At 46.1% G+C, this 13504-nt stretch overlaps 1 protein-coding gene across 2 annotated transcripts in view; it reads right to left on the bottom strand.

The window, feature by feature from the left end:
• The window catches only part of LOC134454379 (F-BAR and double SH3 domains protein 2-like), a 151507-nt gene that overhangs the window by 5635 nt on the left and 132368 nt on the right, over nt 1-13504 (bottom strand). The window contains exons 14-19 of one of the 2 annotated variants that reach the window (XM_063205346.1): nt 10859-10993; nt 9515-9598; nt 8016-8193; nt 6504-6727; nt 3350-3530; nt 1134-1231 (exon numbers count right to left, since the gene is read on the bottom strand). In XM_063205346.1, the coding sequence (XP_063061416.1) occupies nt 1134-1231; nt 3350-3530; nt 6504-6727; nt 8016-8193; nt 9515-9598; nt 10859-10993 (900 nt within the window). The remainder of the gene's footprint in view (nt 1-1133; nt 1232-3349; nt 3531-6503; nt 6728-8015; nt 8194-9514; nt 9599-10858; nt 10994-13504) is intronic. The other variant, XM_063205347.1, reaches the window with a different exon arrangement.

Raw genomic sequence — 13504 nt, 5'->3', positions numbered from 1 at the left:
TGGATCAGTTTGTGGTGAGTTCTTAGCGTTTTTCAGTAACAACACAGTCTATCTACCTTCTTTGGTACAATGGAGTAAATGGTGTAACAGCTATGTAATATCATGTGCTAGTGTTGTACTTACAACATGAATTTACTTTTATGTTTGCTTTTGACACCTCTGCACACGAGAGGGTACGGAAAGAGAATTAGAGGTAGAAAGAGACTCCATACTAGATGGCCAAAAGTGCGCGAATAAACACCTCACCTAATCTAGCTTAGTACATTACTACTACATTAGTACTACATTGCATTACAGTGTTCAGTGTCCGTAACCAGACAATGGTAGGCAGACCTTTCACATGTATCCTCCCCTTTAACTGCATTTGCGTGTCAGTTCAATACACATAGCATCGGGCTGGGTGAATACACCAGCCGCAACGAGATTCAAGCGACAGAGCATCGCTGCTGTGCAGCAAGAGCGATACAAGCGATTGAAGCAACTAGAGTATGTCTGTTAAAAACAGAATGCAAGCTGTTGCGAACCCCCTTATAGCTCATTTGCATAATATTCCCAGGAGTTCAACTACAAACTGCTGCTCTTGACGCGCGAATTGCCTTTATGCCCCGTGTACAACAAGCGCGAACTACGCGACCTTAGCAGCGGAAGTAATTATTTCTCTATGGAGGGAAAGCGAATAAAGCTACCAGAGCGAATTCGCCAGGAGCAAAGCGAACTGAGCGCCAGAGCGAATTTTGACTATTAAACTCAAGCTATTCGTTAAGCGAATTGCTATGACGCGGTTTGGCGAAAACCAATTGGAACGTTCATATCGACGTATGTCCCAGGCTGTCAAGACAGAGCTGTTATGTGATAAGCTGAATCAAACATTTCAATGCCGTGTCCAGAGCGAATAAAGCGAATTCATGGCGAAAGTTCTTCAACCACCCCAGCTACCTGGGTAGTGTAGGTAGCGCCTGGTGTACACACGGCATTAGTCTCCCGCATCACTTTTGTTGCGCGACTCAATACAAAGTCAATTACTTCCATCGCTCGCCTCGCTCATGACGCGGCCGGTGTATTCGTACGGTTTTACTACACTAGGTGATCTTGACCTGGGTTAAAAATTGGCGATGCAAGAAGTGATCACTTACAGGGCGCAGTTTGCTTGGACCTGCTGCATCTGGGGTTAGTCTCAACGGCTGTGGGGCAAACCCAGGCCCATCAGGACTTAAAGTCTGCGGTCTATGGTCTGAAGAGAGAGAGAGATGAGTAAGCAAACAAAACAAACATGGTTTGTACAATGATAGACCAAAAGCACTGGTGACATTTTATAATAATGGATGCATAAAAATCATTATAACAAGTCCGACAGGCGGACAACAGATGCGTCCGTCTATGCCCGTTCTGAACCTTTTTTGCCCAAACGCCCCCTTGGCCTCCTCATAACCTGTCAAGGCAATTTATCAATAAGCCTACCATGTACTGTATAAGCCTGGATTTGAAAAAGTACCATAGGATTTCAACAGTGTTGGGTAATTTACTGAAAAACTGTAATGCATTGCTGATTACATGTTACTGTCTTTTCAAAATAATCCCTTACACTACATTTAGCAATGTGGGGACCTAAGGCGAATTTAGCTTAGGGGGGCCATCGGTCCATCCCATATCACATTTTTTTTAACATAAAATCTCTATTTTTGTTAGGCTATTTTTTTTTTTTTTTAAATCACTTTTTTTTTTTTTTTTTTTTTTTTTTTTATTACAAACATAAAAAACAGGCAAACATTACAACCCTTTCTGGACAGATTTCAATGAATAGGCTATTTGCAATTTTGCATAGGCCTACATTAAATAAACTAAAATGTGAAATTCTCTTTTCACTTTAATATGAGAGCAGTGATGTCCCCCCCTCACTGAAGTGTTATTTCATGTGTGAGCATGATGCTGTCACCTATTTGAAGTGACGTTGATGTTGGATTTCATGGAATACTTTTAAATGCCACTTTGGGAAGAAAACAGAGTAGGCGACAGGTGAACTGTATTTCTGTCAAAACAGTGGTTTGCAGGCGTTTGCGTTTTCACGTGGATATTGTCTTCGTGGACCGTAACAGACAAACCGTAAGTTCCATAAACTAATCAATGAGACATTGGCTACGTGTACATGATGTTTTTAAGTCCGATTTAATAAATGCGATTTAAATAGATCGGATTAAGAGTTATTTTGCGATGTGTATACATGGCACTTTCACTTAAATGCGATTAAACGTCTGGGGAAAATAAAGCATTGCGATTGGACTGAGGACGCACGTGCTGAGCGAGCCAAATAAGGCACGGGGGCGTGGTTCAATGCCACCGAGATGCAGGTCATCTTCCCCACGAAAATCGTTGCCTCAGGCGGACTGAAATCACAACATTTCCCCCTTTCTCCCTGGATCATTTACAATGCTACATTAGCTACCCTGTTAGCATAGAAAAACGAGTGGTCAAATGGTAATGTGGAGTAACTTTGTTGTGCTTCATTACTTCGTGGGGCACTTTTACATCAATATATGGAAGCCACAACATTTATAGTCGCTTAGGGACTTTAAATTAAGCAAAACTTTCATGTGAAAATCAACAGGAAGTGCCGCCATGTTTTTCTCACTGGCAAAGAGCACGGTTGGTTTGCACGCATGAGCTCCAGGCCAAAACTGAGCGACTGCCACCTTGTGGACACAAGAGGGAATCACAGGAGGGAATCACAATTCAGAAACGCATCACGGGAGGGAAACACATCACGGGAGGGCGGACGGACGGACGGACGGACGGACGGACGGAGGGACGGACGGACGGACGGACGGACGGACACCAAAGCCTCTTATAGAGATGCGTGGGACGCATCTAAAAACTTAGTAAAGCATTTTTGTCCATTAATATTGCTACATTTTCCGTCTGCAGTTTTTCTCCGGTTAGGCTGTGGACTTTTTATGCACTTTTTATCCACGACCCTCCAGCAGTACTTCCGCGACCCCCTAGGGCTCCCAATCCCCTGTTTTGGGAACCACTGCAGTATGGTTGGACGCTGCTGTACTGTGTGACACTCACTAATTTACATTTTTCTCTGACTCTTAATTCTTTGTTGTTACTTACATTTTTTATGTGAAGAGCATTGAATTGCACTTCTGTTAGAAATGTGCTATAATTTTGGTTTAAGTTGATGGATAAAACACCTTTCCGGCATCGGCAACTCTTGGTGTGCGAGCTCTCTTCATCATCCAGTGTTTTACCATACCCTGAACCAACGAACCCACAAGGCCTGGAGTAATTGGCGCGACACCCTTCCTGACCTACCTGAAATGCGGTATACAAATGAGCTGACTTGACTTACTGTGTGTGGGTCCTTTGTGCGGGAGGGGCATGAGCTTGTGTTCTCCGTTGACGGAGGGTGAGCGGGGTAAAGGTTTGGCAGAGCCACAGTCCGGGCTGGCGTACATGCTGCCCACAGGAGGCTGGTCGTACAGGGGCAGCGGCGGCAGAGAAGAGTGGCCCCTCTGGCAGGGAGACACCTGCTGGTGGGCAGAAGTAATACAACAGACACGCACACACACACACACACACACACACACACACAAGCACGCACGCAAAGCACACACACACACGCACACGCACGCACACACACGCACACACACGCACACAAAGCACACACACACACACGCACACAAACTCATTAACATGATTTAATTACCAATCCACTCACTGTAAAGAGAAAAAATGGGCTTCGACAGGACAGGAGCCCGAGCTCATCACATAACCGAGGGAGGCGAGCGAGCGAGCAGGCGGCAATAATAACCGTGCCCTCCTTTTTATGGGTGCACTGGGAGAGGCGCTTAAGCTTCGACCGGAACGCTCTGTCTCATGACTAATTGCCAGCCGTCTGCACCGTCTAGACTGTAGTCAAGAGCGAGCGGACGGGCCGGGCCGTGCTGGGCGCGCTATCAAAGCAACGGGCCTCTCGGTTCCTCTGAGGTCCTCTGAGTGCTCATCAAAACCACTGTGATGACAGGACAAACCGGCCGGCCGGTCTCGCCCACTCGCTCAACCTCTCTCACCCCCCACCCCCAAGAGCCACTTCCTAAAGCGTGCACCCAGGCAGGCAGGCAGGCAGGCAAGCAGGCAGGCAACCCATACCCCCCAACCCCTAGAGCTGCTTCCGAAAGTGTGCACCCAGGCAGGTCTCGCCAAGTCCCTCTGCCCACCACCCCCCACCCCCAAGAGCCGCTTCCTAAAGCGTGCACCCAGGCAGGCAGGCAGGCAGGCTTGTAAACATCTTAATTTCAGGAAGGATACAGCCCCTCCTCACCATCGCATAAACACTCCTCGGGGGTGCTGCATGATCAGACTTCAACAGGCAACACTACAGAGGCTGGTTTATCTGAAAGGGTTTTTTTTTTTTTTTTTAAATGGTCCCCAAGAACAAGAGATTTGTGACATCCTGTCGAGATCTTGGGCAGGGGAGTGGCAGCGAGACAGAATCAACAGTCTGCCACATCAAAACGTCCTCTGTCTGTCACAAGTTGTGACAAACTGAACCGTGATTAATGAGTGAAGCTAGCAACTTGGTCACAAAAAAAAGAAGAAGCTAGCAACTTCGTTTGGAATTTGGGAGATTGTTCCCCCCATGTAAGAGGGGAGACAAGTCTCCATTGTCTGCGCTGTTGAGATGTATACTATTTATATCATCTACTATCATGCGCTACTACTTGTTAATTGGTCGAGCATCCTAAGAACAATGCTATGGTGAAATTCCATAATCTGAGATTAAAAAATAAAAAAAGATTTCCATATTGGGGTCGGGATATGCCTGCTGTGCGTCTTAAATGACGTATGCAACAGTGAGAGGCATCATGCTACTGGGTCAGATATCCAACACACTACTATGACCTCAACATGGTGGGAGATGGCCCCTCCTGGTTTTGTCAGTATTACCGGAGAGAGTAGAGAGAGAGGTTCCATTGGCCCATTGTTTCTGGGTTCTATTATTGCAAGGGGGAGTGGGGGGAAATCCCCCTTTAGGCAGACCTAGGCAGACCTAAGGACTGTTCTATTCAATGCTAGGACTATTATGACACGCCCCTTTAGGCAGACCGGAACCTGGTCATGTTAGGTGCCCATAGCAACCTATTCACCTTTGGCTAAGGCCCGCCCTAAAGTGCTTTTTGACCAATCACAGCGCAGCAAAAGGACGACCTCGGACAAACCTCGGACAGTTTCGACAGTTTTGACAGCGCTCCATTGAACTCAATGCTGAAATCGCATGTTTTCAAGTAGGGTTTAGCAAGATATTACGGTTGTATTATTATTAAAATATGACTGGAAATTGTGCCTGGGGTATTTGTGACAAAGGTGCAAGTTTCCCCGCGATGTAACAGGAGGTAAATTTCCTCTTTACCTTAAACCGGACTGATATTATTAGCAGTTGAATAGTCTGGCTTGAAGGTCTCGGCATCCTCACTCGACTAGAAAGCGCAAGGATCATCAAACATACTTTGTGTGCTCCAATCATGCCACCATCTCACTCGTGTAACTTTTCAGTAAGGTTGTAAGTAAAACATGAACCTATTTCAGGGTAAACAGCGCTAGCAAAGTTCACTGTCAGTCACGTCAGGATTGTTTTGACTAGCAGCTGATGGACTTTATTTTCTTGAGCTATTGAAGACATAAACACCAAACGTTAATGTTACACATTGATGTGGTAGCTTTGAATATGACAACATCCATCACGTTGAGTGATTTCGTCCAACAACTACAGTTTGAGCCAGGGACATAGATGCGAGTTAGCTTACCATGGTGCCACTGGTTACAATATGAAAATCGATACCAGGGTGAGAATTTGAGATCCCACAACAGCTAAACAACTGTGATGCATGACAGTTCAGGAAATACAAATTATGAATGGAGGAGTGTTTTTTTATTTCTTAGTTGTGAACAACTGCTGCGATAGACAGTCACTGCATTAATCACGTTATCACAGCGCATAGAAAGTTTATCTGTCCGACCTAGCAACTGTAACCCAAGAGGGCGGGGCTTAGCCAAAGGCGGATTACAATGGCATATCTCTATATACTTAAAGAATCTCTGGTATTACAGCACGCTTCTGTGTACCTTGTGTCAGGTGTCAGAGGCACGCTGTGTCAGCAGCACACTGTCGCCTAACACCTGATGTCAAAGCTGGAATCATAGTGAATTGCTGAACCAATTCATGTCTACAATGAAAAGAACAAACTGGACTAACGGTAGTGCACTCGTCCACTACGCGGCCGACCCGGGTTCGATTCCCGGCCCGGGTCCTTTGTCGGTTCTTCCCCGTCTCTCTCTCCCCACTTGCTTCCTGTCACCATCTTCACTATACTGTCATAAATAAGGTCAAAAAGACAAAAAAATAAACGCTACTTGCATGCATATCCTGTAGCAAGCATGTCCTGTCTGGCGCTCAGGCTGGCTGTATTGCATTGTGTAGCGTTGTGTAGCGTAGTGTTGGTTACCTGTGTGGTGTCGTGTCCCCAGTGCGAGTCTCCATTCTCGGTGGCGTTGAGGTCCTCCACCAGCACGGAGGGGAAGACGCCCACGCGGCCATTGAACTCGCCCTCCCAGAAGCCGTCGTCATCCTGGGTGTCCTTGTTGAGGAGGCGGATGATGGCTCCCTCGGGGAAGGACAGCTCGTCATCCGTCTGGGCCTCGTAGTCATACATGGCCTTCACGAAGCTCACTGAGGAGGAGGAGGAGGAGGAGGAGGAGGAAGATGAGGAGGAGGAGGAGAAGAGAGAGGAAGAGTGAGAGTGATAGAGAAAGAGAGATAGACAGAGAGAGGGTGGTTGTGAGAGAGAGGCGTTAAATGAGAGAGGGAGAGAGAGAGAGAGAGAGAGAGAGAGAGAGAGAGAGAGAGAAAATGAGAGAGAGAGAGAGAGAGAGAGAGAGAGAGAGAGAGTGTGAGAGAGAGACAGAGAGAGAGAGAGAGAGAGAGAGAGAGCAAGAGGAGAGAGAGAAAATGAGAGAGAGAGAGAGAGAGAGAGAGAGAGAGAGAGAGAGAGAGAGAGTATATTTAGTTCGTCAGAGGCCTTGCTGTTATCTTCATGTGCTGGTACAACTGCATCATTTGTTGTTCATTGATTTCCACTTCATTACTTCATTAAGACTGTTCAGCACATTAGATGGACATTTAATTGTGATTAGTGATTTCATCACATAGACAGAACTTCAAAAAAGGCTTTTTTGGGTCATTTACTGAGAACGTACTGAATACAAATGAGGGAAATTCCATTGTGGGCAACGGAAATATCAACGGCAAGATAAAACGTTTTGTAAAATAAACCTAATGTGCTCCCTAATATAATTAACAATTATGTATAATAATTGTGATTTTAATATTGATCAAAACAACAATGATTACCATAATTATGCATCCCTAGGGCACCTGTGTTTTTATGTTCTATTTGTAAATGTTCTACCGTAATTAAAATCTCTGAGGGCGACTAATGTCTTAATTACTGCCCTTAGTTCGATTTCGGGTTTAGTCCATCTGAAAACTGTTGAATGTTTGCACCATGTTTGAACCTATTTGCTGACCGCCTCAGCATACAGTATGTGTCTACAAACACACCATCATAATACAATTAAAGCTTCAACTCATTGTTGAAGGAATCTGTAGTTTTTTGTTTAATGTCAACCATTTGGATGTGTACTGTATCTGCATGTATGCTTTTGGTTTTGTGTATCTGCATGCTTGTGTGTGTGTGTGTGTGTGTGTGTGTGTGTGTGTGTGTGTGTGTGTGTGTGTGTGTGTGTGTGTGTGTGTGTGTGTAAGTGTATATGTGTGTGTATAGGTGTATATGTGTGTATATGTGTGTGTGTGTGTGACTTACTGCTGGCGTCTCCATTGCTGCTGCCTAAGGCCAGCTCGAGCTCGGTGGAGTTGCTGGAGGTGTGTGAGCGCGTGAGTGTATATACTATATGTGTGTGTGTGTGTGTGTGTGTGTGGGTGTGTGTGTGTGACTTACTGCTGGCGTCTCCGTTGGTGCTGCTCGAGGCCAGCTCGGGCTCGGTGGAGTTGCTGGAGGTGTGTGAGCGCGTGTCCAGCGTGGCCAGGGACTGGAGCATGCTCAGTAGGCTGTTGGAGGTGGGGAACTGCAGGTACTTCTCCGGGACGTAGCCCACGTGACCCGTCTTGTTCCGCGCCTAGAACAGATCCAGATGTATGACGTTCATTATGTCTCAGACTTATATCAAATCTTGACTTAATGATTACGTGAATATGTTTTGTACTACACAACGAATACAATCTCTTCACACTGTCTTTTAAGTTCAGAGCAAAGAGAATGTTTGTTTGCCCACTTCTCTTGCATGCGTTTCCCGCTGTTGCTGGCTCTGCGATTGGATTGTTCTAGCAAATCTTTTGTTTCAGACATGTAGATGAATTTATCTTTTACCTGACATGTTTTGACGATGAGACTTCCGTCTTCATCAGAGACCCTCAGGCAAAAGATAAATACTTTAACATGTCTGAAACAAAAGAAACTTTAAGATTTGCTAGAACAATCCAATCGCAGAGCCAGCAACAGCGTGAAGCGCATGTGAGGTAGGTGGGCAAACAAACGTTTTCTTTGCTCTGAACTTAAGGCCTATACTATACAGTGTGAACACATTGTACACATTGTGTAGTACAAAACGTATCCATGTAATTACTAAGAGTTGGGTCATCTAGCTTCTGAGAATAAAAGACCAACAGACTCATCAAACAAATGACTTGGAATGTGTTTCAGGCATAGGACAATAACAGAACCAGCAGCAGAGAGAAATGTAAACAAGATGTTTTCTTCGCTCTGAACTTTGGTCCGATTATATATTGTGAACACATTGTGCCCACATTGTAGTTCAGAACACATGCACTGTACATGTGATTATTAGAGATGGGTCATTCAGATTCACAGTATAAAAGTCCAAAACATTCTTGTGCTTATTCAGAAAAGCACCTAATGCTAAGATGTTCAGACTTTTAGACAGACTAATCAGACAATCACTTGAGTTATGTGCAGGTAAGGCCATGACATGGCAGGACTTTTACTCTTTGAAACTGGAATAACAATACCCACCTCAGGTAAACAACAAAGTGTATTGACTGTTCCTGTGTGAGGTATCGATTTCAGCTTAAGAAAGTAAAAAAAACCCTGCTAGACATCTGATCCCGGCACTACTGTAATTACACCTCCCCAATCAGTAGGAGAGAGGAAGGCTGGATATATTTTGTAATTACCTCTGTGGACAGTCACAAAGGAATTCATTTTGTACTTTTCTGAAGATGAGATTGGCAACTCTGTTTGGAGGCTTTGCAATTGAAATTCCATTGTGAATGGGTGCTGTTGCTGGTGTGTGTGTGTGTGTGTGTGTGTGTGTGTGTGTGTGTGTGTGTGTGTGTGTGTGTGTGTGTGTGTGTGTGTGTGTGTGTGTGTGTGTGTGTGTGTGTGTGTGTGTGTGTGTGCTCTGCCTGTGCGGGCCTTACCTTCACCCAGTCCTCCATGTCTCCATCCTCTATCACCTCCAGCATCTCCTGCTCATCGATGGTCAGCTCATCCGGCTGCGATGCCTGCCAGACCAGACCACACCAGACAGTGGAAATCAGAACAACAACATCCATGCACAGACACCCTTTCGGCCACCGTTGGGGGATGCCCCCTTGAACGGGTGAGGCATGAATGCAATTTCGTTGTGTGCAGTGTTCACTTGTGTGATGTTGGAGTGTTGTGTCACAATGACAATGGGGGTTGGAGTTTCCCAGTTGTGCTTTCACATTACCTAGTGGCCTCACAGTGCATGGTGCACATGGCACACGGTTTAGCTAGCTTGCCGGTGTCATTTAGCTAAGAAAATCCAAGGACTCCACTCCAAGCACTTTTATCAGCAGATACAAGGTAGATTTGTATAAAATAGTACAGTATAAGTACTCTTACAGATCTAATTACAGCACTAGTGGTATGATATTACACGATTTCAACTTATCATACGACTAGTGTTGTAATTACATCTGCAAGAGTACTTCTACTTATACTTTATACAACTCTGATAAAAGGTATAACCAGGTGCAGGTAGGACCAAGGTGAAAGGTAGAGCCGAGTAATGTACACATAAACCATGACCCACGACTTATGATATTGGGTTTTAGCTGAAGTCAGGTTGCCCATACTTTCCAAAATCAAACAAGCTTTGAGTATAACATTCATGGACATACACAGCCCATCACGCTGTGGCTGCTTACAGTTTTCTTTCCCATGCGAACATGTGAAAACAGTTTCATAGGAGTGTATATGCAAACATGCCCAAGTCAACATGTCCATTGTAGACTGCACAGCTGATATGTTGCTTGAGCACTGAGCTGTTTGGTACACAGAGTTCTTGTATGGAGATTTCTTTGGTAACAGCAGATTTTGTGGTGATAAGTGTAGAGACACATGAGAAAGGGAGATTATGATGTTATCATGAGACATATTATTTCACAACATCATGTTGTTATGCTGCACATTACATTCTCATCCCACTATCTCATCAGTGTCACTCTGACTCAACAAAAATGACTTTAACGACTAAAACCTGATGTGCTATTTCATTACAGATTCAAGCATGAGCGTAATTTTAGGTGAAGATGGTGGGGATATGTCCATACTACTTTTGAGAAAAACCTACCATGCCTCAACCACTTTTTCCACAAAAATACTGCAAAATACCATACCAAGGCAATTAGCCATTTAAATGTCCCCACCACTTTCCAAGCCTAACCTACACCTTTGGATTCAAGGTCATCATCGTATGGTTTCTGATAACACTAACGTTTCTTTGTGCGTTTCTTTACCTTGTATGAGTAGAGCACCTTGCAGGTGAGGGGGTAGTTCCTCAGCGTTCCCGAGGGGCTGGAGCTGCTGTCGTCAAACACCTCCATGTTCTCCTCTAGTTCCTCCCCGTCCTCTCGCTCCAGATCAACTGTCGTCTGTGAAGTACAGAGGCAGAGGCGACTCTGGGGTCAGCAGGGACACCAAGCAAATATTCAAAAAATGAACATCATGAACCAAAATGGCCACTACTGTAGTAAAGTGTGGGCTGTTATTCACTATCTTTGGTGTCCCGAGCGGCTACCTGCCTGGCCTGAGGGAATCCACCAGTGAGGTCAATTGAAAAAAATAACTTTTGCACCTAATAAACCTAACCGCATGGAGTACCGTAGTGACGTGTGGCCACTAAGCAAGGCGTTGGGAGAATGTGTGTCAAGTGAGCACACACAGTTCAAACTCTGAGCTTCTATCAGAGTACGTGGAGGCCCAGGACATGTGCCTTTATCTTAGACGCTCCCATGGGAAAGCGCCTCTCTGATTGGACGGGTACGGGCAGTTTTTTCCCCTCTGATTGGCTCTGACAGGTTATGGGCAGGTGTTAAAGATACAGATAAAGCCTCAGCACCTTCCCACATCCCAAACCAACACCTTTCTAATCTACACAACAGGCTAACAAGTTAAGAGCTAGAGGAGATCAGGTGACCAACGCCTCATGGTCCACCCAGCCCTTAGGTCATAACTGACACACACACATGTGGGCACAAACACACACTCTCTCTCTCACTTTCTCTCTCACTTTCTCTCTCTCTCTCACTTTCTCTCTCTCTCTCTCTCTCTCTCTCTCTCTCTCTCTCTTTCTCTCTCACTTGCTCTCTCTGTCCATCTCTCTCTCTCTCTCTCTCTCTCTCTCTCTCTCTCTCTCTCTCTCTCTCTCTCTCTCTCTCTCTCTCTCTCTCTCTCTCTCTCTCTCTCTCTCTCTCTCTCATACACACACACACACACACAAACGAGGGCGGGAACTATTTTAGGTGATCCTCATTGGACACCAGTGCATACGGTTTGTGTGTGTGTGTGTGTGTGTGTGTGTGTGTGTGTGTGTGTGTGTGTGTGTGTGTGTGTGTGTGTGTGTGTGTGTGTGAGTGTGTGTGTGTGTGTGAGTGTGAGTGTGTGTGTGTGTTTAGTCAGCACTGCTCTATTGACATAGTAAACTCTAAACGGCTGAGACAGTCCCCGAGGATAGTGGAGCAGTGAATGGGAGCAGGTGGCCTCAGCAATACTGCAAGTAAGAGATCTGTGGCTCCAGTGAAGAGAGAGGAGAGCAGAGCAGAGGAGAGGAGAGGAGAGGAGAGGAGAGGAGAGGAGAGGAGAGGGGAGAAGAGGAGAGGAGAGGAGAGAGGAGAAGAGGAGAGGAGAGGAGAGGAGAGGAGAGGAAAGGAAAGGTGAAGAGAGGAGAGGAGAGGAGAGGAGAGGAAAGGAGAGGAGAGCAGAGGAGCACAATGGAGAGAGGAGAGGAGAGGAGAGGAGAGGAGATGAAAAAAGAGGAGAGGAGAGGAGAGGAGAGGAAGGGAGGAGAGGAGAGGAGTGGAGTGGAGAGGAGAGGAGAGGAGAGCAGAGGAGAGGAGAAGAGAGGAGAGGAGAGCAGAGGAGGAGAGGAGAGGAGAAGAGTGGAGAGGAGGAGAAGAGAGGAGATGAGAGGAGGAGGAGAGAGGTTAGAGGAGAGAAGAGGAGAGAGGGGAGAGGAGAGGAGAGGAGATGAGGAGAGGAGAGGAGATGAGAGGAGAGGAGAAGAGAGGAGAGGAGAGGAGAGGAGAGGAGAGGAGAGGAGAGAAGAGGAGAGGAGAGGTGAAGAGAGGAGTGCAAAGGAGAGGAGAGGTGAAGAGAGGAGAGGAGAGAAGAGAAGAGACGAGAAGAGGAGGAGAGGAGCACAATGGAGAGAGAAGAGGAGAGGAAAGGAGAGGAGAGGAGATGAGAGGAGAGGAGAGGAGAGGAGAGGAGTGAGGGGTAGATGACAGTAGAGCAGAGGAGAGGAAAGGTGAAGAGAGGAGTGGAAAGGAGAGGAGAGGAGAGGAGTGGAGCGAAGAGGAGAGGAGAAGAGAAGAGAAGAGAAGAGAAGAGAAGAGAAGAGAAGAGAAGAGAAGAGAAGAGAAGAGAAGAGAAGAGAAGAGGAGGAGAGGAGCACAATGGCGAGAGGAGAGGAGAAGAGAGGAGAGGAGAAGAGAGGAGAGAGGGGGGAGAGGAGAGTAGAGCAGAGGACAGGAGAGAGAAGGAGAGAAGAGGGGAGAAGAGGAGAGGAGAGGAGAGTGAAGGAGAGAAGAGGGGGGAAGAGGAGAGGAGAGGAGAGGTCTGACCCCTATTGTTTTATCTGGGCCACATACCAGGCTTTTGTGGCCTTCCATTGACAATAGATCTGCTTTAATCATTAGTCAAACAAAAAAAGAGCTATATTCTTGTCCACTGAGATAAGGCCTGTGCTTAAAGATGTAAGACTGTGAGAGACCAAAAGCTCCAGAGCAGACTAGAGTACAGTTCAGAACCGGCAGGAGTTTGACCCCCGTTGTCTTATCTGCCATAGAGCTGTTGTAACAGGCTCTAGTAGTCTTCCGAAGACACACACTACGCCAGGAATGTTAGTATGTTACCTGTGATGACATAATCGACCAGCCGGATAT

This window comes from Engraulis encrasicolus, chromosome 8, assembly GCF_034702125.1.
Source record: "Engraulis encrasicolus isolate BLACKSEA-1 chromosome 8, IST_EnEncr_1.0, whole genome shotgun sequence".
In the NCBI taxonomy this organism is placed as follows: domain Eukaryota; kingdom Metazoa; phylum Chordata; class Actinopteri; order Clupeiformes; family Engraulidae; genus Engraulis; species Engraulis encrasicolus.
Note: the sequence above shows the minus strand (reverse complement) of the source record. Positions and strands in the feature narration are given on the sequence as shown.